The following is a 22954-nucleotide window of genomic DNA, read 5'->3' on the forward strand; positions in this document are numbered from 1 at the left end:
TGTGTGTGTGTGTGTGTGCTGAGAGTTGAGCTAATTACATCGTGTGAAACCACAGCATCTATTCCATACTTTGTTTTACTCTAGTATTGATTCTAATACTTAAAGTTTACCTCAAATTTTGAGATTGACAAAAAAAAAAAAAAAAGTTTGCTTGCATTTTTTCCCCTCCAGCCCTTACATAAACTTTGTTTTTTTTATTCTTCAAGGAGCTTCAGACATAACAACCTGCTCCACATTGACCTGAGTGTCTTTTCAGTCAGTACTGCCCATGTTTCTCCATTGCTCTTGTCTCTTTAGCCCGGAAGGACAGACTTGAACATTAATCCATGAATGCCCTTTGGACGCTGTTATCTGTGCTTTGCAACATAGCGAGAGCTAAAATAAATAGTTCAGCTGAGTAAGATACATATCTTTATCTATGTCTCCAAATAAAACTGACTGTCAGGAGGTATGTCTGAAAATTTTTATATTCTGGTTTCCCATGGGTATTAGATATTCAACATTTGCAATATAACCAAAATTATATTTAGAGTACACCCAATGTTTTAGTAAAAAAAGGATGGATGCTTAAAAAACTCCATTGAACTATAATAATTAATATAGATGGCAAAATGAAATTTTAAAAGAGAAACAGAATAGATATTCTGCATACTAGATTTAGAAACAGTGTATTAAATATAAGACATGTCAAATAAATATTTTTAGGTAAAATTTTGATAATTAATTTTGAAAATTAATTATACTTAAAAAAAATCAAACCCCTGCCTTCTTTCTTTATTTTTATTTTTATTTATGTATTACTTTTTAGTGGTACGTGACCCTAGCAGGAACGGAACCGGGACTCTCTGGCCTGGAGGCTGACGCTCAACCACTGAGTCAAACTGGCCAGGGCCCTGCCTTCTTTCATCATAACAATATATTTACTGTGAGTTAAGGTATTAAAAGTGTTGTCAACACTAAAATTGTAGTAGATGAGAATCTAAGAAAATAATTTGGATATTGCTATATAAAAACACTCTCTAAGGAAAGATGAAAACCTAGAGTCATTTAAAAAGTTAAAGAAAATATCAAAATTTCACAATTTACTAATTTTATAAAGCAAAAGTATCTAAGCACAGGACAAGATTTTCAATGTAGCAGAATCTAATGAATTCTATTCATAATTTTAAATAATACATACAAACCCAAAAGGAAAAAGCAAGTGAGCCCAAAGAAAAATTCTATTAATCAAAGATTTTGACTACACAAAGCACCTGGATATTCAAACAGCAAATAATCATATGAAAAGGTACTAAATCTTCATACTAAACTAGGAAAATGTAAATAAAAATAATGACACGTTACATTTTTCTCATCAAATTAGTCAACAGTTTTATAAAAATGTGTATTGATTTCACAGGATGTAGGAAAGTTGGAATGTCCATCTTATCATTAAATAAGTATAGTTTTTAAACACTTATTTGGAATTTTTTTTAGTTATTAACAAGAATGGGTCAGGACTCAATGATAATGGAATGGTTCTTACAATACACTAGTTAAAACAAAATGTTTTGTTTTTTTTTAAATAAAACAAGGCAATTTTAATAATTGAGTATTAATATATACAGATTCATTTATATAAACAAATATTTATTTACTTATTTATTTCATTCAGAAGAATGCCACATTTACACTACTATGAGAGAGTTTTTAGTGATTACTGCCAAGAATATATGCAACAGTGAAAAAAATAAATATGCCTCATTTACCAGGAAATTTACTAAAACATTTTCTTTTCCATGTCACATATAGTTTTCACTATCTCGAATCAAATCAACATAATGTCGATGAATAATTAAGCTTTTAAAATATAATGTGTCAGAAAATGTGCTAATTGATTTACGCGTATTATCAAATTTAATCCCCACGACAACCTAGGAGGTAGTTACTATGATTACCCACATTGAATTGTTAAAACATGATTTCAGAATATAAGTACATAATTTGTCCAAAAACACATAGCGGGTAACAAGAAAAATATAGCTCAATCCTCTTCCTACTTAATGCATTTAGCTACCCCATCACTGCCTCCAAAAGGATCATTTACTGATTATTTACCACATTTTATGTAACTCACCATATGATAACCCTATGATGTACAAACTATATTTTACTAATGCAGGAGAGAGACACAAAGGATTTAAATAAAATACCCATATAGTCTCTCAATGCTACAGGATGTTTTTAGTCTCTCTGTTTCCTTCCTTTACCATATCACTGCAAACCAGGAAGGATTTGGAGGAACCCTCCATTATCCAGAAAGGCTCATGAGATTCTCATCTACCAAGAATAGTCTCAAATTTCAGGTAACCAACATTTCCCAACAGATGAGCCATTCCACATAAAACACCATGTGTCCACTACATCACATCAGACTCCTGAAGATTGGAAGGCAGATCCTGAGAGTATCCCGGGTGGTAAGGTATACTACATTTATTCACCTCATGGCACATCCACTTAGTATTTATTTTCTCCTGTAGTGTCTGGATCATTTAATCTTATCTCATCCCTACACATTCACCAACACCTGTGCATTCTAAGACTGGAGAGGGGGAGGAGGTAGTGGCAAATCATAAGCCTTCTGAGGTCCTTTGGTCTATGACCATATCCGGGATTTAGTTCATTGAGGGCTCCAGATTGCAGAAGTTTGTGATAATTAGAGACAAAGAGGGGAAGGGCAAAAAGAGGCTGTGATTTTTGTTCCGAACAGCTGAAAAATTCCAAAATGGAATGGAAGAGAGTAGCTAAATCATTCTTACTTGAAGAAAGGACTTTGAAACCAACAGAAAGTAGTTTTGTTTTTCTCTTAATATTCTTTAGATTTAATCAAAGTTATAAAACTTACATTAATCTTGATCTCACATCTTGATCTTGTGCATTCTGCATCTCTTGAACATTGATACCCATTAATGACATCTGTACATCTAAAACACAGAATTACAATTTTAAGTAAGTAAGACATTAAAGCATACATACAAGGGCATTTAACTATTTAGAATTGTCCTTTTCCCGTTCAGGTAAAAACAAAATAACACATTTCCATGAACAACAGAAGGCAAACTCTTCCTGGTTTCTTATCCTTCAAGGTGACTGGACTGAAAGAACAAATCAGTTTTTATTTTTGGCATCTTCCTCATGGCAATGAAAGGAAAGAAGAGTTCTAGAAGATCTGCAGTATGTCTAGGGCTTACGTAGGAAACCTAAGCAGCTATGGCGGAACCCCAATGCAATGAGCTATCCATCTTCATCTTCTGCTCCCCACTTACAAAGTCAGTGGCAGGACTAGACAAAAAGGAATAATAATCCTGCAAAGGCAGCTTGGTGCATCTGTGGGTCATCCTTCTTTGACACTTGCATCTCCTAGCAATAGCCCCACTCTAGATTTGCATAAACTAATTTTCTATCTATGAGCAGAACAATTAGTATACAATCCCACAAAGAGAGCCACAAAATACCTTTCATGCACACAGGGATGAGAGAACCAGTTTACTTAGAAACATTTTAAATACTAAGTGTGTGGTATTATCCCTCCACATTGTAAATAATATAATGTCTCTTCATCCTACCTGCTACTTCTATTACTTCTATTCAGTTACAATTAAGTATATGCAAGTCCAATTAATCTGTACTTATTTAAATTTATGCTAATGAGTAGAAATAAATAAAGGGCAGAGAAAATGTATCAGTACATTTCATTAAGTAGAACAGGCAGCATCTGCCTTCTTAACTGTACTTTGCTCTAGTTATTTACAAGAGCACAATTAAAATAAACTTTATCAAGTTCCCCTTGACGTTGTCTTAAATATTGTGAGTTAAATTTACTTTCTGAGATTCAGTAATAGATAAATAAAAATAGCTACCTCTCTTGTAGACAAGGATTTGAGAGACAATCATTGGCATTTGTTTCACAGTGTGTCTCAAAAATGGCACTCTTGCAGTCACAGGTATAATGATCGATGCCATCAATACACGTCCCATCATGGAGACAGAGCTCTGATAGACATTCATCTATATTTACTTCACAAATGATGCCTACATTAGAAAAAAACAAGACAAAACATAACATCATTTAAATACAAAATACAAGTTTGTTCATTATGATAAACATCACCAAGAAATCTAAATAAAAATAAGTTAGCATCATGTAGCAACAAAACAAAACAAAACAAAAAAAAACAAACAAACAATAATAAAATAAAAATAAAATAAAATAATGTGAGGTTAAATGTGTTTAGGTATGAACCCCCAAACTACTAATTTAATGTGAATGAGAATAACAAAGCAAAAGCTTAATCTACTTAAAAGATGTGTTTTTAGTATAAAGAGTTGTTTATTGACAATATCAGCGAAGTAATGAATTATATCAAGTTCTCACTATGAATATTAGTTCAAATTTTTTTGTAATGATCCTTGAAAGTCAAACATTTATTACCTATAGGAATTAAGAGTTTCAATTTTTCTAAATTTAGTCTTGCTGAGTCTATTAATGGGCTATCTGAGATTTCTAAATGTAATCTAACTTTGGCTAAATACCCAGTGTTTTCAAAGGCCAAGTTTTTAATATTTATGAAGCACCTACCATGTGCCACCTCTGTGTTCAACTAGAACTACAAAAAAAACCCCAAAACAAACAAACAACAACAACAACAAAAAAAATATCAACAAAAAAGAGTGACCTCGTTAATTCAGAAACATGTCAAGGAGACAATACTTATAGATAAAAAACATTTAGAGAAAAACTTAAGCAAAGCCTAAGGGAAAGTTAGACTGTGTTTTAGGTTTCACGTTAGAGATATTAGGAAACAGTAGAGAATCATAAAATGTTTAGATTAATCCCTTTGTTCATTGTGTCTACCTGTACTGAGCATCTACTAACAAAAGCTATCATTACTGGTGTGTCAGGTACCATGCTGAAGGCTTTATACACATTATTTTAAATAATACTAATCAACCATGAAGGCAGATTTGAACCTGAACCCAGTACAGAGTAAACAAGTATTCCTAGAGTTGAAATCCTGCTTCCCAATCACAATGGCCATTACAGCAGATCAGGATTCAAATCATGTTCTCCCTGACTTATGTTTCTGATCAATAGTTTCAATGGACTATCCTGCAATTGCTATGACATGTGCACATTATTACACCGAGTAGTACATGTATACTGTTAAAAACCACACAACAGAGCCCAAATGGAGTAACATGCTAAGTCTCATGTCACCAAACTGACACTTAAACCAGCCAATCAGAAATAGCCTCACCAGCATCAGCTAGGTAATCTGCCTGATAGAAAGATGCCATCCAGTAAAGAAAAGTACAGGCATACCCGAGAGATACTACGGGCTTGGTTCCAGAACAGCAAAATGTGAGTATTGCAATCAAGTGAGTCACACACATTTTCTGGTTTCCCCGTGCATATTTAAGTTATGTTTATATTATATTGTAGACTATTAAGTATGCAATAGAATTATGTCTAAAAAGTAACAATGTACATACTTCATTTAAAATACTTTAAATGCTAAAAAATGGCAGAGGGTTTTGCTTTGATGTTGATGGCTGCTGAATAATCAGCATGGCTATTACTGAACATTAGGGTGACTGTAGCAATTTCTTAAAATAAGACAATGCTGATGTTTGCCACATCGATTGATTCTTTCTTTCATGAACTATTTCTCCATAGAATGTGATGGATGTTTGACAGCATTTTACCCATAGTAGAACTTCTTTCAAAATTGGAGTCAATTCTTTCAAACCCTGCCACAGTTTCACCTAAGTTTATATAATATTCTGAATGTTATTATTTACATTACCTTCACAGCATCCTTACCAGGAGTATATTCCATCTCAGGAAACAACATTCCTTGCTTATTCATAAGAAGCAGCTTCTCATCCATTGATGAGAATGCATTCTCAATCTCATCATGAGATTGCAGCAACTCAGTCACATCTTCAGGGGCCACTTCTAACTCTGGTTCTCTTGCTGTTCCCACCACATCTTCAGTTATTTCTCTACTGCAGTCTTAACCCCCTCAACGTCATCCATGAAAGTTGGAATCAACTTCCACCAAACTCCTGTTAATGTTGATATCTTACCTTTTCCCATGAATCACAAATGTTCTTGACAGCACCTAAAATGGTGAAACCTTTCCAGAAGGATTTCAATTTACTTTGCCCAGATCTATCAGAGAAATCACTATGTATGGCATTTATAGCCTTACAAAAATTATTTCTTCAAGAATAAGACTTGAAAGCTGAAATTACTCCAAATGAATGTGGTATTAGCAAGCACCCCAACGACATTAATTTTATTGTCCGTCTCCATCAGAGTTGTTGGGTAACCAGGTGAATTGTCAATAAGCAGTAATATTTTAACATAAATTTTTTTTTTCAGAGCAGTAGATCTCAACAGTAAGCTTTAAATATTTAGTAAATCATGTAAACAAATATGCTCTCATCTAGGCTTTGTTCTTCCATTTATAGAACCCAGGCAATGTAGATTTACAATCATTCTTAAAGACCCCAGGATTGTCAGAATGGTAAATAAGCATTGGCTTCCACTTAAAATAACAATAGCAAGCTGCATTAGCTCCTGACATAAAAGTCAGCCTGCACTTGGAAGCTAGGCAAAAACTTCTCTCTAGCTAGGAAAGTCCTAGAGGACATCATCTTCCAATACAAAGGTAATTTCATCCACACTGAAACTCTGATGCTCAATGTAGCCACCCTCATTAATTATTTTAGCTAGATTTCCGGATAACTTGCTGCAGCTTCTACAGCAACTTCACCTTGCACTTTTATGTTAGAGATATAGCTTCTTTCCTTAAACCTCTTAAATCAGCCCCTGCTAGTTTCAAACTTTTCTTCTGCAGCTTCCTTAACGCTCGCAGCCTTCATAGAACTGCTCTGGATAAATCTTTGGATTAAGGAAATATTGTAGTTGGACTGATCTCTCCAGACCACTAAAACTTACCATATTTGCAGTAAGGATGTTTTGCTTTTTTATCATTCCTGTGCTCGAGGACTTTTCCTTTGTATTCACAACTTGGCTAACTGGTGCAAGAAGCTTAGTTTTTAGCACAGCTTGGTTTTGACATGTCTTCCTTACTTAGTCATTCTCAGCTTTTGATTTAAGGTGAGAGATGTGCAACTCTCCCTTTCCTCTCAACACTTGGAGGCCATTGTAGGGTTATTCACTGGCCTCATTTCAGTCATGCTGTGTCTCAGGAAATAGGAAGGTCCAAGGAGAGGGTGAACAGATGATCAGTGAAGCAGTTTAGAACACACACATTTAAGTTCACTGTTTTATATGGTTGCAGTTCATGGTGCCCCAAAATAATTACAACAGTAACATCAACAATCACTGATCACAGATCACCATAACAAATATAAAAATAATGAAAAAGTTTGAAATGTGAGAATTAACAAAATGTAAGAGAGACATGAAGTAAGCAAATGTTGCTGGAAAAGTGGTGCCAATAGATTTGCTCAAAGCAGGTTTGCCACAAACCTTCAATTTATATATAAAAAAAAAATCTGCAAACCACAATAAAACCCCCTCGAGCTCCTGCCTATCTGTTTGATGGAATGCTGTCCAATTCAAACAATTTTTGTTCAAATAAACTTTTATAATTTTTAATATGCCTCACCTTATCATTTAACAGTTTCCAATATAAAAACATGGCTCTTATAGCCAAGAACATAATGTCTATTTGGGAATAGAGATAAGCTTATAAAAGAATACACTAGTACAATGCTTATAAACAGACAGTTATAAATAAGCTAGATGAATATAAAAATAAATTTATAGACAAATACTCTTATTATCATAAAAATATAATAATAATAATAATAATGATAGCTGATATATAGAGATCTTATTACATGCCAAATACTGTTAAACACATTATATAAATCAACTCATTTAAACTAATACAATTTTCTGGCATGGAAATTACTTTCCGCATTTTGTAGAATAAAACAAAAATAAACAAAGCAGAAGATAACAATCACAGCTAGTAAATGGCAGAAACCATACTGTTAGTGACTATATAATACCAACATTACCCATTTTAATACCTTAACTGTGTGATACATATCCTAATGAGAGAGCAAACTGAGGACATTGGGTGTTTAAGGAATAAAGACATAGAGTCCATATCTGAGAGTATCATGAAGGTTTTGATGATCATGGAGGAAAGGATCTTGAGAATATTTAGAAAAATAGTTTGAGAGAGTACATTGGCATTATATGCGAGCTAGATATCTTGGTATTTGTTTGAATACCAAAAAAAAAAAAAAAAAAAAAAAAAGGAATTGGGGGACATATACTGGTCCCTTTTTCTTCTTTTATCATAACTGTTATTACCTATATAGAATTTTGGATATTAATGATACTATAAAAATAATGTTGTGTGTACATTAGTCAAATCTGCAGCCACATTTATTTATTTATTGTTAATTCTCACCTGAGTATATTTTTCCACCGAATTTTAGAGAGAGTTAAAGGGAGGTGGGGGGGGGAGAGAGAGACACATTGCATTGGTCAGTTGCCTCCTATAGATGCCCTACTGAGGTGGATTATTGAATCAGCAACCCAGGTACATGCCCTTGATCTGGAATAGAACCCACAATCCTTCAGTGTATGGGCTGACACTCTTATCTACTGAGTCACACTGGCCAGAGCTGCAGCCATATTTAAAAGGACCATCAAGATTTAGGTTTAGGATGTGGTTTAAAGGAGCATAATAACTTAGAATAGGCTGTTAATAAAAAAGAAAAAGAAAAAAAGAAAGAAAGCCCTTTTCCCAAATCTTAGTGGTTCATGACACACAAGTTTATTTCTCGCTCATAGTCCAAACCAAGGTGAACTAGAGATCTGCCGTATTTTCATGGAGCCTCCTTTTCCTGGGACATTGCCATCATTGCTGAAGAGGAAAAAGGACACTTGGAAAACATAAACTTTTTCTTAAATCTCCCGCCAACATTTCATTTGCCATCCAAGTTACCTGACCAGGCCCTACATTGATGGGGTGGGAATGAGAGGTTCCCATTCTATTCACTCTACCAAGAAAGGGCAGATATTTGTCACAATAGTAATATTTAGTGCAGATACATTAAGTATTTAAGCTCCTCACTTGTTAATGATGTTATTTATTAGTCCATCTTAGGTTCATTAGGATGAAAAATTAAAGCTGTGAATTTGAAAAAACTAGTCCATGGCCTGGTATATATTTAACATTTGATTAGTATCAGATTCCTGATAAAAATATCACAACTACATTCTATTAAATGAATGATTAAGTGTTTCCAGAGCTTCATTATTTTAATTAATAAGGTAAGTGGAAAGTATTTGTAGGACTATGCAGAATCAGTGATAAAAATTTTATTTTAAAAAAGATGGTCAATTTACCACAAAGTATGGAGAAAGAGGTAAAATAAGAAAAAAAAAAAATTATCCAGGACTAGAGACAGGAGGCTTGACAAGATCCTATTGAAGTGTTTGCTTCGTACAGGGCAAGCATGTCTCAACTAGAAAAAAACATCATCACCATTACTTAGGAATTTTTTTGCCTAATGTTTTATTAATTAGTTAAATTGTGGTTATAATTTGACTCCTAAGTAACCTCCGGAAACAATAAGAATGTAATGATTAGTTGTTCTGAACATGTTGGTCCCTGTAAACCGTTATTTTGTCATTTTAACGTTATAATCCTTCCACACGATACAAGTAAGGTCTACGTTTTTGCCTTTTTAACTTTATCTTGGCTACTCTGCTGTAGTTACATGGACCTCCTTGTGTTTCCTCAAAAACGTTGTTCTTTTCCTAGAACGCTCTTTTCCAGGATATTTACATGAGTCATTTCTTCATTTTCTCAGGTCTTCATTCAGCCTTCATTCTCTCAGGGAGGCCTATTGGACCACATATTTAAAACTGCATCTCCTTCCTCATTTACAATTAACCTGTTTTTCTCTCCAGTGCAAGTAATTTTCTTCTAGCATTATATAAAATGTACTCATTTATTGCCCCAGCCGAGTGGCTCAGTTGGTTGGAGCATTGTCTCATACACCAAAAGATTCCAGGTTCGATTCCCAGTTAGGGCACATACCTAGACTGCATGTTCGATCCCTGGTCGGGGCTCATTGAGGAGACAACTGATCAATGTTTCTGTTTCACATTGATGTTTCTCTCTCTCTCTAAAAAAACTCTTAAAAAAAAATGTCTTCAGGTGATGATTAAAAAACATATTATTCATTTACCTTTTTCTTTTTTCCTATCCTTTCCATTACAAGCTTAACTCTATAAGGGTATGTATGTATTTTGTCTGTTTAGTTCAATGCCTCAGTGATTCAAATCTTTGTTAAATAAATAAGTTGTTGTTAAATCTGTGTGTTTATATTTTGTTTTACACATATTGTTGGTTTTTGTTTTTCCTCAGACATCTATGCCCCTTCTAAAGCAAGAACAAAACAGTTCTTCAAAATCTGGAGAGACTGTCAGTCCTTGCAAAGGTGAGCATCTGAATGGGGAATGAGGTGAGGCCTCAGGTGTGCGCCTGAAAGGCTTGTCTTGTCTGTGCAGTCAAGGGGAATTATTTAATGGAATCTCTACTTTCCCCACCTTCGAACAGAGAAGCTTCCGTAACTTAAAAAGAAATGAACATGTGGAGAGTGATTGACTTCAGTTCAAAATATCACCCACACATTGCCAACCCAAGAAAGGAGGAAAGACTGTTGTTTGTGAAAACATGGACCTTGGGGGCATTGACCTGAGCTAAATCAGACAGAGAAAGACAAATACTGTATAGTAAGTATCACTTTGATGCGGAAACTGAAAAAGGAAAAAAGTCAACTCGTAGACACAGAGAGGACAAAGTTGTTGCCGAGGACTGTGGGTGGGGGAGCTGGGGAGAAGTTGTTATAACCACACAAAGTTGCTCTTATACAGTAAATAAGGTCTGAGGATCTAATGTATAAAAAATGGTGACTATAGTTACTAAGATTGTATTGTATAATTGAAAATTGTTAAAAGAATAGAACTTAAATGTTCTCACACACACAAGAAAAGATAAAAATGTTGAGGTGTTGTTAATGTGTTAATTGACTAGGTGGAAGATACTCTTCCATAATGTATACATGTATGACTTCATCATATTGTAAACTTTAAATGTTTTACAGTTTTGTCAGTTATACCTTAATAAAGCTAAAAAGTAGATAGAAATGGTATATTACCACAATAAATGAAAAACCAGTATTATGTTCTAGACTTGAAAAGTAACCCAAAAGTAAATGCAACAAAAAATATAATTACCAATCTATCTCAACTTTAAATTTCTCCTCTTCAAATTGTAGATTAAAATATCTATGTTGTAGCATGATTGAGAGGTGTACAGAGTTTATATACATTTCTGGGAGCATACAGATGGTAAGTGACATTTACAATAACATAAAAATATGACCTCTTATTTTCTTCAAAGATTTAAAATGTGAATGGTTTAACATGGTTTTCAGAAATCCAACAAAATCTAAAATAAATGCTTTTTAGTATTTATTAGGTGTTACCAAAGGATTGCTCAATCTTAGTCTCAGATCTTGGCCTATATTGCCTTATGTCAGATACTTGCTAGTATTCATTAATGTATCCAACACATCTTACTGAGCATTTATTTTGTGTCAGTAATAATTCTGGACTCCTTCTGTATAATTTAAAAATGTTTTCATCTATTTTTTAGAGAGAAAGGAAGGGAGAGAGAGATAGAAACATTGATGTGAGAGAGAAACATCGATCGGGGATCCAGCCTGCAACCCAGGCATGTGCTCTGACCAGCAACCAGACAGGGATCTCTCAGTCCATGGGGCAACGCTCAGTCCACTGAGCCACACCTGCAGGGCCACAGATCTTTTTGACCTGGCATGTACCAGCACAGCATACCTTCACCACAGGGTAACATATATTGTCAAAGTAGTTTAATGATGAGCATTCTGGGTTTTATTCGATAAGAGAAGAAACATGACACAAAATTTTTTACTTTCTGTTATGTCTAACTTATTCTTTCATGCCATCCTGCAGTCTGCTTTGTGGCTATAGTAATGATTTGTATTTGAAACAAATTTCTGTTAGTGGTTCTAAAGTCAGAGGACTTGATTTCATTAATAATATAGGTCACTCTTTTCAGAGCAAAGTAGATGGTTACCTGTGGAATTCTGGGAACTTTCTATGCCTCTGCCTATGTCTAAAGCCACTTGACCAGATTGCCTCATTATCTGACTCTGTATTGGGTGTTTTCTCACCAGACATTTAAAAAATATTTTTTAAAAATAAGCAATTAAAGTATTTAAACTGAGAAGTATGATGAATGAAGTATTTACATGCATCAATGTTATAATTGGAATAATAAACAGAGCGGTACAAAAATAGGTTTACAGGTGTGAGTACACAGAATAGTTTACTATTTATTAATTATTGTATTCTTTTTCTTTGTTGATTTTTTCCAAACGAACAAGCTAACTTAGTCTTCTTTTATTAAAGATGTGAATCCAACATATTGTATATTATAATTTTCTAAGTTTATTTGTTATTGTTTGATATTATTATAAATGTCCCCCCCCAGTGATCCCTCCCCCCAGTTCCTGCCCCACCCCAGGTCTTCACCACACTATTGTCTGTGTCATTGGGCTATGCATATATGCCTATATGTTCTTTGATTAATCTCTTCTCATGTCCTCCCCATCCCCTTCCCTCTGAGATCAATCAGTCTCTTACATGCATCCATGCCTCTGATTTTATTTTGTCAGTTTATATAGATTCCACATATTAGTGAGATCATGTGATATTTGTCTTTTTCTGACTGGCTTATTTCACTCAGCATAATGATCTCCGGTCCCTCTATACTGTTGCAAAGGTAAGAGATTCTCTTTTTCACAGCCGTACAGTATCTCACTGTGCAAGTGTACAACAGCTTCTTTATCCACTCACCTACTGATGGGCACTTGAGCTGTTTCCAGATTTTTATATTGTAAATAACAATGCTATGAACATGGAGGTGCATTATTCTTTCTGATTGGTGCCTCAGGATTCTTAGGATATGGTCCCAGAAGTGTGACCACTTGGTCTAATGGCAGTTCCATTTTAATTTTTTGAGGACACTCCATATTATTTCCCATAGTGGCTGCACCAGTCTGCATGCCCACCAGCAGTGCACTAGGGTTTCCTTTTCTCTATATCCTCACCAACACTTGTTGTTTGTTGATGGTAGCTATTCTGGTAGGTGTGAGTGTTACTCCATTGCAGTTTTAATTAGCATCTCTCTGATGATTAGTGATTGAGCATTTTTCACATGTCTATTGGCCATCTGAATGTCCTCATTGGAGAAGTGTCTATTCAGGTCCTCCGCTCATTTTTAATTGGATTGTATGTCTTCCTTATGTTGAGTTGTATGAATTCTTTATATATTTTGGAAATTAACCCCTTATCAGACATATCATTGGCAAATACATTTTCCTGTACAATGGGTTTACTTTTCATTTTGGTGATGGTTTCTTTGTCTGTGCAGAAGTTTTTTAGTTTGATATGGTCCCATTTATTCTTTCCTTTTTTTTTGCTCTAGGAGATGTATCAGTAAAAATTCTGCTATGTGAGATATCTGAGATTTTACTGCCTAGGCTTTTTTCTAGAACTTTTATGGTTTTGTGACTTATATGTAAGTCTTTTATCCAGTTTGAGTTTATTGTTGAGTATGGTGTAAGTTGCTGGTCTGGTTTCATTTTTCCATACAAAATCTATAACCTTCTTTTGCCCCAACCTGTATGTAAATAGCTATATCTCTACATCAATAAATCTATCATCTAGCTAGCTAGCTAGCTTTTCTTCAGCTGCTGTTTCTTCTCTTACTTTCCTTCCAAACCTGCTTTACCCAACTTCTCCCCACTGGTCAGTCTTACATTTTGGACAAGTTTTCCAAAATGACTTATCTGACCCTTTTTATTTCACATGCGTTATCCTAACAAAATACTTTATGGCCCCTCTACTTACTCCTGAAATAAATGTAATCTCCATAGCCTAAAACTAAATACTCTAGGTCAATCTTGCCTTTCTCGCCATTTCTCTGATGTTATCCACTACTCTGGCACCCTCGTTTCTAAACCACAGACTCGCCTGTGTTTTTTTTTTTAAATACGGATTTCTAAATCTAAGTCTCTGAGGAGTAGGTCTGAGAAGATATATTTTAAAAAGTCTCTCCAGATGATTCTAAAGCACAGGCAAGAATGAGGACTACTACTTTCATCAACCTACAGTAGAATTAAACATATTTTCTTATATATATGTTTGCTTCTGATAGTTCTGTCTGAAATGTCATTTCCCCAACACTACCTATTTAAAGTCTGTTTTTCATTCAGCTTATACTAAAATACTAACTCATTTTAAAAGTTTCCTTGGATATCGCCTAATAAAAATTACCTAACTACAATGATCAGATTACCCTTAAAGTATATTTATAACTTGATGTCAATGATTACATAGTCTGCTTACCTACTATTTAATACATCCAAATAATGGTAACATTTAGAAAATGATTATAACTTACATAATAGGATGACACTTATGAATGACCTAATAAAATTAATATAGACCCACAATAATAACATAATTAATGGATTTAGGAAATAATGACTTTGCAAATTCAAATTGACACTTCTAACCATTTTGAGTTATAAAATAAAATAATGAAATTAAAGCTTCTTTAAACCAAGATGAGAATTTTATAATAAGATATTTTATTATTAACAGTACTTAAATTTAAAAAGGGTTTAAATATCATATAAAATGTTCCCAGTTGGTCAGTCCAGCAAATGCCATTCTTTAGGAAATAATCTAGGGAAACATCCAGTCTTGTTATTTAAAGGTAGGTCAATAAAAAATTAGACATTCAACAAAAGTAAGGAAAAACAAACTATCAATAGAATAAGAACCAAAGATGATGCACAGGTTGAAATTATCAAAGATGAAATTTAAAATATGACTAATATTTTGATGATGGTTTCTTTTGCTGTGCAGAAGTATTTTAGTTCAATGTAGTCCCATTTTTTAATTTTTTTTCTTTTATTTCTCTTTCTCTAGTAGATGTATCAGTGAAAATTCTGCTATATGAGATGTCTGATATTTTGCTGCCTTGGATTTTTATGGTTTCACAACTTACATTGAAGTCTTGTATCCATTTTGAGTTTATTCTTATGTATGGTATAAGTTGTTGGTCTAGTTTCATTTTCTGCATGTACCTGTCCAATTTTTTAACACTATTTATTGAAGACATTGTCTTTATTCCAGTGGATGCTCTTGCATCCTTTGTCAAATATAAATTAGCGTAATGGCTTGGGTCGATTTCTGGGTTCTCTGTTCTGTTCCATTGATCTACTGGATCTTGTTCCAGTACCAGATTGTCTTGATTTCAATGGCTTTTTAGTATAATTTGTTATCTGAATTGTGATCCCTCCAGCTTTGTTCTTCTTTATCAAGATAGTGTGGCTCTTTGGGGTCTTTTTTGGAAAAGAGAACCCACTCTCTGGGAAAAAACATATGTGCCAATGATTTATCTGATAAGGGGTTAATCTAAAAAAAAATAAAAGAAAAAGAACTCATAAAACTCAACAAAAGGAAGACTTACAATCCAATAAAAAAATGGGCAAAGGACCTGAATAAGACAGTTCTCCAGAGGACATACAGATGGCCAAGAGACATGAAGAAAATGTTCAACATCACTAATCATCAGAGAGATACAAATTAAAATTAAAATGAGGTATCACCTCACACCTTCCAGAAGTAATTACACTCCTGGGGATCTATGTGAAGAAACCTGAAACACTAGTTGGAAGAATATATGCACCTTCATGTTCATTGCAGTATTATTTACAATAGACAAGATATGGAAGTAACCAAACTGCCCATCACTAGACAAGTGGATAAACAAGTCGTGGTACATATATATACAATGGAATATTACTTGGTGACAAAAAAAAATGATATTTTACTATTTATGACAGCATGGATGGACCTAGAGAGTATTGTGTTAGTGAAAGAAAAATACCATAAGATATCACTAATATATGGACTCTATAGAATAATAAAACAACAAACCAACAAAATTGAAACAAACATGGATGCAAAGAACAAATTGACGGAGGCTAGAAGGGAGAAGTGCTGGGGAATAGGGTGAAATATGTGATGGGGTTAAGAAGTACTTATCAATAGTTACAAAATAATCACAGAAGTGTAAATTATAGCATAGGGAACATAGTCAATAATATTGTAATGATTATCTATGGTGCCAGGTAAGTACTTGAATTATTGGAGGAAACACATTATAACCTATATGAAAGTCTATCCACTGTGCTGTACATATTAAATACAATTATAGTATCAAATCATACCAGAATTACAAAATGAGCTAATAAAAATAAACCAAAAGAAAAAAAAAAGACAACGCATTGCAAAAAAAAAAAAAAAAAAAATAGGTTAACTGACTAGTCCCTGAGCTCAATCTGTGAACCAAGACAGAGTATAAAATAAATGGTTCTGATGAGAACTAGAGAGGGACTTACAGCTTATACAGTTTGGGAGTCTCTTCTTATTAAGTTGCATGGAAAAACTTGAAAAATTTCTAAATGATACAATTTTCTATTGTTCTACATAGGTCTAACTTCAAAATTTACATAAGTAGAAAGCACACTTTAAAGCAAGTCAATTTCATTATAGAACTAAGAATCCATGATTAAAAATATTACATAAAATCAGTGTTTTCAAATTTAATAATCCAACTTTAAGAGAACTTTATCTGAAGTGCTTGCTTTAATCCTCAACAGCATAAACATTTTACTTTACAAAAGGTATAAGCAATGGCTTGTGAACCGCACATCAATTCATAGTTTGGTAAACACAATATTGTTTCTGAAATGGCATTTAAAAAACTATATTAAAGATCTAAAAGATTCAATGTTAAAAGCCAGTTAAAAGGTTAAGTGATCGTCATAGCACTTTTCTTGTTTATTGAAGTTTATGATTTATAAATAAATTCCATGTGTTCATTTGTTTAACCCTTCAGCCAAACTGTCATGTTGATAGCATCCACAGGAAAGAGTGGCACAGGGGTACCGCTGAGTGACTGTCCTATATCACACAGTCATAAAAGCAAGCTTCAAAGTGATATCTTCTAACTTCAAATGAGGAGCCCAATGTGTGTTATGTAGGAATCAAAAGTGTTTCAAGGTATAAAGATACAGTCATATGCTGGTAACTGTTTAACAACTGACTCTTAGAAGAAATAAAAAATAGTGTGGAATGGATTACTTATAACATTATCTAATTCCCCTTGTGAGAATCATCCAATCTTTTTTATTTCAATGTACCAAAATTATGTCAAACAGCTCACAAAATTCATAAAAATTTAATGTTCAGCACTTGGGGGCCAGTACTGACTGGTCCCATCACACTACCGGAAAAGGACTTTCCTGATTGTTATTTGAGGTTGATAAGGATGTTAGAAATGTGGAACATGAGAATAACAGGGATGGGAAAAGGCACCCAGGCAGTTTTTTGTGGGAATTGGAGGGTGGCAAAGACTCTTCCTTAGCATGTATAGAACAATACATTCATTAGTTAGTATAATAGGGTTGAGAACTCAAAGGTAACTTGGGGCAGGATTTTATAAGTACCATTGTGATTAAAATCATTTTATTATTAACACTCACTGAGTCTTTTGTACTAGGCAAGCACTGTGGTCATAGCATGGCACCAGGCTTAGGTACTATGTGTATGCTCATTTTTCAGATGATAAAACTTAGCCACAAGGGTGACTGTAACCTGAAAATCAGGCTGTCATTAACTAACAGGTAGAGCTGGGGTTCAAACCCTGGGAGTCAAATGTTAAGTGTCCTCACTCTAAAATTGAAATAATTTTGTGAATAATACATTAGGGAAATTAAACTTTATTCTGTGAAAATAAGAGCAACCATTGAAAACTGTGTCAAGGCTAGAGGCAAAGGGCATTGTAGTAAGGTGACAGTTTACCAGTTCAGTTAATTAGTAAGACCTGAATTATGATGATGATAATAGTAACAATAAAAATAAGTGACACATAACAGGCAACTCCATTTTGTTTGGGCTCATCATCAAATTCTTCCTCCTCTTTTCTTTTGATTGAAAAACCATATTAATTGTTTTTAATCATGAGGACATTAAAATAACAAAAATAACTATTCTCATGTTTCCACATACTTTTGTATATATGTTTTTTTACATTTTAATTTTGTCCACATGCATCCATCCTTACATACATTAGCACTTTCTCACTGTAAAAATCATTATCTACACAATTAAAACATATGGTGATTTGGGGGGTTTCAATTTGCTATCCAGTCTTTAATCATACCATTTTAATGACTGCAAAATATTCCATGAGCATCCATATCATAATCTATTTAACCATTTTCATAATAATGGTCTTTTGTATTAACATTTTACTAATATAAATAACTGATAAAGATATTTATTCATTTTATACGTGTGTGTGTGTGTGTGTGTGTATTCCTTTGGGTTATTGTTTCTCTTGATAAGTTACACAGGGAAATATTTTTCTAGGAGAAATTATGATGTCCAACACATGTATATTTAACCTCCCTAGTGTTTACCTTACTACCAGATAGTGACATGTCTATTCAAACAGTGAGGCATAATTTTTCAACAAACAAGCGCTTATTTTTTTAAAATAGCAATAACCATCAGTGGTAAATGTCGAGTCAAATGAGCACCGTCTTACACTCCTGGTTAGTCTGAAAACTGTAAAACCTGACAAAAATGGAACAACAGCATAATTTAGTAAGCGATTTAGCCAAGTGTGGTTAACAATTTTTTCAGATGTGGTCAAAGGACAAACATGCCCAAGTATATTTTTCACAGTAGAAATTTGTCCCTAAGAAATGTTCAGAAATGTTTTCAAATATACCAAGAGAAATAATTATTGCAGTATTTTTTATAAAAGCGACAAACTCGAAAATATGTAGATAGATGTCTATTATTAAGATTAATTATACTATATACTAATGGTAAAACTTTAGGCAGCTGATAAAACTGTGTTGTGGAAAATTAATTAATAACATAAGAACATTTTAAAAGCATATTATTATTAATTTAAAGTGCAGGTGGCCAAATACTAGGTACCACATAAAACTATAAAACTAGCTGCTATATGTTATCCAAATAATGCTTTAGTACTGTAGGACTTTCACTGTCCACTTCTGGGGATAGGTATTTTGCAAACTATGCTTTTTTGAGGTTTTCTGTAATTTCTCTATTTCTACCATGTACATGTATGGCTTTTTAATAAGAAAAGAAATATTTTGATGGGTTAAACTTTTCAATTAAAAAAAATTGAATGAATATTGCCATGTCCTTTATATATAATCAACTTGTTTTGAAAGACCACACTGCTTTCCCATAGCAATACTGCTACCTGTGCTTGCTTTAGTTCAAACATTTATTGATGTATTGTTGCTCAGTCTTTGATTTTTAGTGTTCCTGTGCCATTTAGTTTTATATATGTTTTGTAAATGTAGCAGAGCTAGGGATTTGGTTCTGAATCTGCTCCAGGAGACTTTGTTTTCTAAGAGGGCAATTTGAAGCCATTTATGTTTGTTTAAGATTTATTATATCTGTTCCTGCAACTGACAGCCTTCCTCTATTTTTTTGTTGTTGTTGTTGCTGCCTCTCTCTGTCCTCTCCCTTGCCCCTCTCTTTCTCTCTCATATTTGCTGTTCAGATTTTTTACTAATCTACCAGAGTGGGCATAAGTAAGTCCCTAATAATAATAAGAAGAAATAATACAACAACAATTTAAAAATAATACAAGAATAAACTCTATGTTTTGTGTATTCACAACTCTGAACCTACTTTTCCCCACCCCTGAACATATTTTTTGAAAGGCAAAGATTTAATCTTTTATCTTTGTACCAAGCACAAGTAAAGATTTCTGAATGAATGAATGATCTAATAATCTAATTACTCGATTGTCAATTCTGTCACACAACAGGAATTATCTTAAACTTTATTCATGTTAAACCATTTGAATATTGATATAATTTTAATTCTAATTTAAAAATATGGATATCCAATATAGAGATTTTATTAAACACTATTCTTTCACCTTCTCTATTTATTACGTTTATATCTGAAACTGCATTTTATTTTTCTAAAAATATTACTTTGTCTTATACTATTATTTTTAAAAATAAGGAAATATTTACATTCTCAATGCTGTCTATTCTTTGCTTAGTAATGTATTTATTTGTACCAATAACTGTATTAGGCTTAACCTAACCGTTTTTTTTTTTTTGTTTTTTTTTCACTACAACATTCAAATTCAAGCATTATCTCTTTCTTTGAACCTGGCAGTGGTTTTCTATATGTTTCTGGCACATCTGCCTGTTTTATTTTGCAGGAAAGAAAGATATTTAGTTCGTGTGTGCTTTGGGGCCATAAGTCTGTTCTTCTGAGGGAAATGGCTGTTTGGATCCTATCTTTTGACACCACATGTTAGGTGATTCCCACATCATTGTCTTATATCAGTTATTGAAGAGGGAGATAAAACATAAAGTCATGATGATTTTAACTCTTGTGAAATGGCCCTGGTCAAAAGAAATTCTGGGGAAGCTGGTGATATAAGCCTGGGTTCCCATTCTTCATTCAATTTATCATCAAAATAAACCCTAGATAGATAGAAACAAAGATTGAGAACCAGCTTATCAGAACAAGAAAACAGGATAACTTTCCACCGAGTGTAAGGCTTCGTGTGTCAAGCTTTTTACATCAGTCTCTTGTGTCTGAAGACCTAAGTCCAGAAGCTTGTATAAGTAGCTTTTCAAATGATGGGTAGTTCTTTATATATTCCTTTACTTAAGGGTGCTGGTGCTAGGTAAATCGGGCTATAACTACTTATAAATATATTGTCTCCAGGCTTGCAGATACAGTAAAATTTTTGTCATTAGGCCCTTTTTTCCTTTGAAATATGAATTTTAAAATTTCTGTAAGAATAAATGATATGTAACAATGTGGAATATTATGTAATGAATCTTTCTCTCTCTCTACACACACACGCACACACACACAGCTGTTATTTGAAATGTACATAAAATAATAGTTTATATGTATTTAATTCATTAAATAAATGCTGTAAGAATTGGTATCCTTCTTTCCCTAGATGTTCTGTGTGTATATATCTATCATCTATCTATCTATCATCTATCTATGATAAGAGAATTTATATTCACTTATTTTGATTCCTTATGCTTACAATATGTTTCTTTAATGCTTGAATTGGTTAGTATTGACTCTCTACTTGTATTACATTTCTTTGCATTTACACATTAACTCTAAGCAACTAGGAGGAGCTACAGCTCCATGGGAAATTGTAATCTGTACTTGAAAAATGTCAATATTAAGAAACAATTTAGAGAAATCTATTATATATATGTATGTATGTAAACTTTAATGTACTATAATTAATTGTACCTCATTCCTAGATCTTTCCAATTAAATATTCTGTTCATAACAAAAATTTTTGTCATTATTCTTTATGATTAACACCTTGTATTTAAAAACATTTTGCTATGCTTTCTATATCTGACTTTATTTCGGCTGCATTGATCCAATACAATCATATTGAATTAATTTTTGCTTGAATAGTTTACTATAAATACAATGAAAACCCATTATTTCATTTTGAGAAATTATATTGGATACATAAATTTCATTAGTCCTTAAATAATTACCAATCCTACATACTTTTTTGTAGACCCAGTTAGTTACACAATGATTTTTTTTAAATTTCAGTATGGCAAAAATATAAAAAATTACCTTACTTGATCTTTTAAATTTTATGCACTGTGGTTTTAATACATTATAGTATATTTAGCAATGTTTATTTACAGTAAAAATTAACAGTGAAAATAGCTTATCATTTAAAAATTACTGGTAATAAGTCACTCGATCAAAATAATTTTTCAGAGGATTTGATTCACCATCTTTAGGAGTTTAGAGTATGTGGTTAGTTCATTTTGTGCTCACACGCACCTTTAGACATATGGTCATATATCAAGATCATTCTAAACAGTTTACTTTAATGTTACTCACATGATGAGTAACACTACATAATTATGGTCTAAACACAAATACTGTATCAAGTGAAACTGACTCAGAATCCTGCTTCTGCTACTTAATTTTTCTACACCTCATCTGTAAATCAGTCTTAATATCTACATTCCATATTGTTGCTGTAAGATTAATTAGCGTGGTGTTAAAAAGTGGACACACATTTTCTTGTTATAGGATGCTATTTAATATTATTATCTAGAATAGGGTAAGAAAGTATTAATATTATTGGTTTTCCATCTTGAACCATGCACCATCAGATGAACTATTACAAACTGAATCATGTAAATGTAACTTGCAGTCTTTGATTTCTGAGTGTTTTGCAATTTAAGTAAGGATGTTATGAAAGTAAGTAATAAAAGATGGACTTTGAGAATTTCTACCTCTCTACACTTGAATTGGTGGGTTGGTTCAAACACTTGATTAGAGGAGGTCATCATGGACTCCTTCATATGCAGAGTATAATCAATTTCCAATGGGAAAATGGCAAGAGACTTTCCATTTTTGAATGGAAAGTTTCCAAATTTGAGAACTAAAGAATAGTTCTCAACTTTTGAATTCATTTGTTGTGCATTACACAGGATGTTACTGTCTTTTAATGAATGAAAGCAACTCCATATGATATAGAATCATCAAACAACTGATATCAAATATTGTAGTGTAAGAAAAAAAGAATTTTGTCTGTAGCAACCATTAGATAATTGCTTAAATGATTTGTTTTCCCTA

The 22954-nt window shown here is 33.1% G+C and overlaps 1 protein-coding gene across 1 annotated transcript in view; it reads right to left on the reverse strand.

Annotated features, from left to right (window-relative positions):
• EYS (eyes shut homolog) overlaps positions 1 to 22954 on the reverse strand; it is a 1629530-nt gene that overhangs the window by 927492 nt on the left and 679084 nt on the right. The window contains 2 exon segments of the mRNA XM_036248740.1: positions 2885 to 2963; positions 3900 to 4071. Coding sequence (XP_036104633.1) covers positions 2885 to 2963; positions 3900 to 4071 — 251 coding nt within the window.

The sequence above is a fragment of the Molossus molossus genome, unplaced genomic scaffold, assembly GCF_014108415.1.
Source record: "Molossus molossus isolate mMolMol1 unplaced genomic scaffold, mMolMol1.p scaffold_m16_p_8, whole genome shotgun sequence".
Lineage (NCBI taxonomy): Eukaryota > Metazoa > Chordata > Mammalia > Chiroptera > Molossidae > Molossus > Molossus molossus.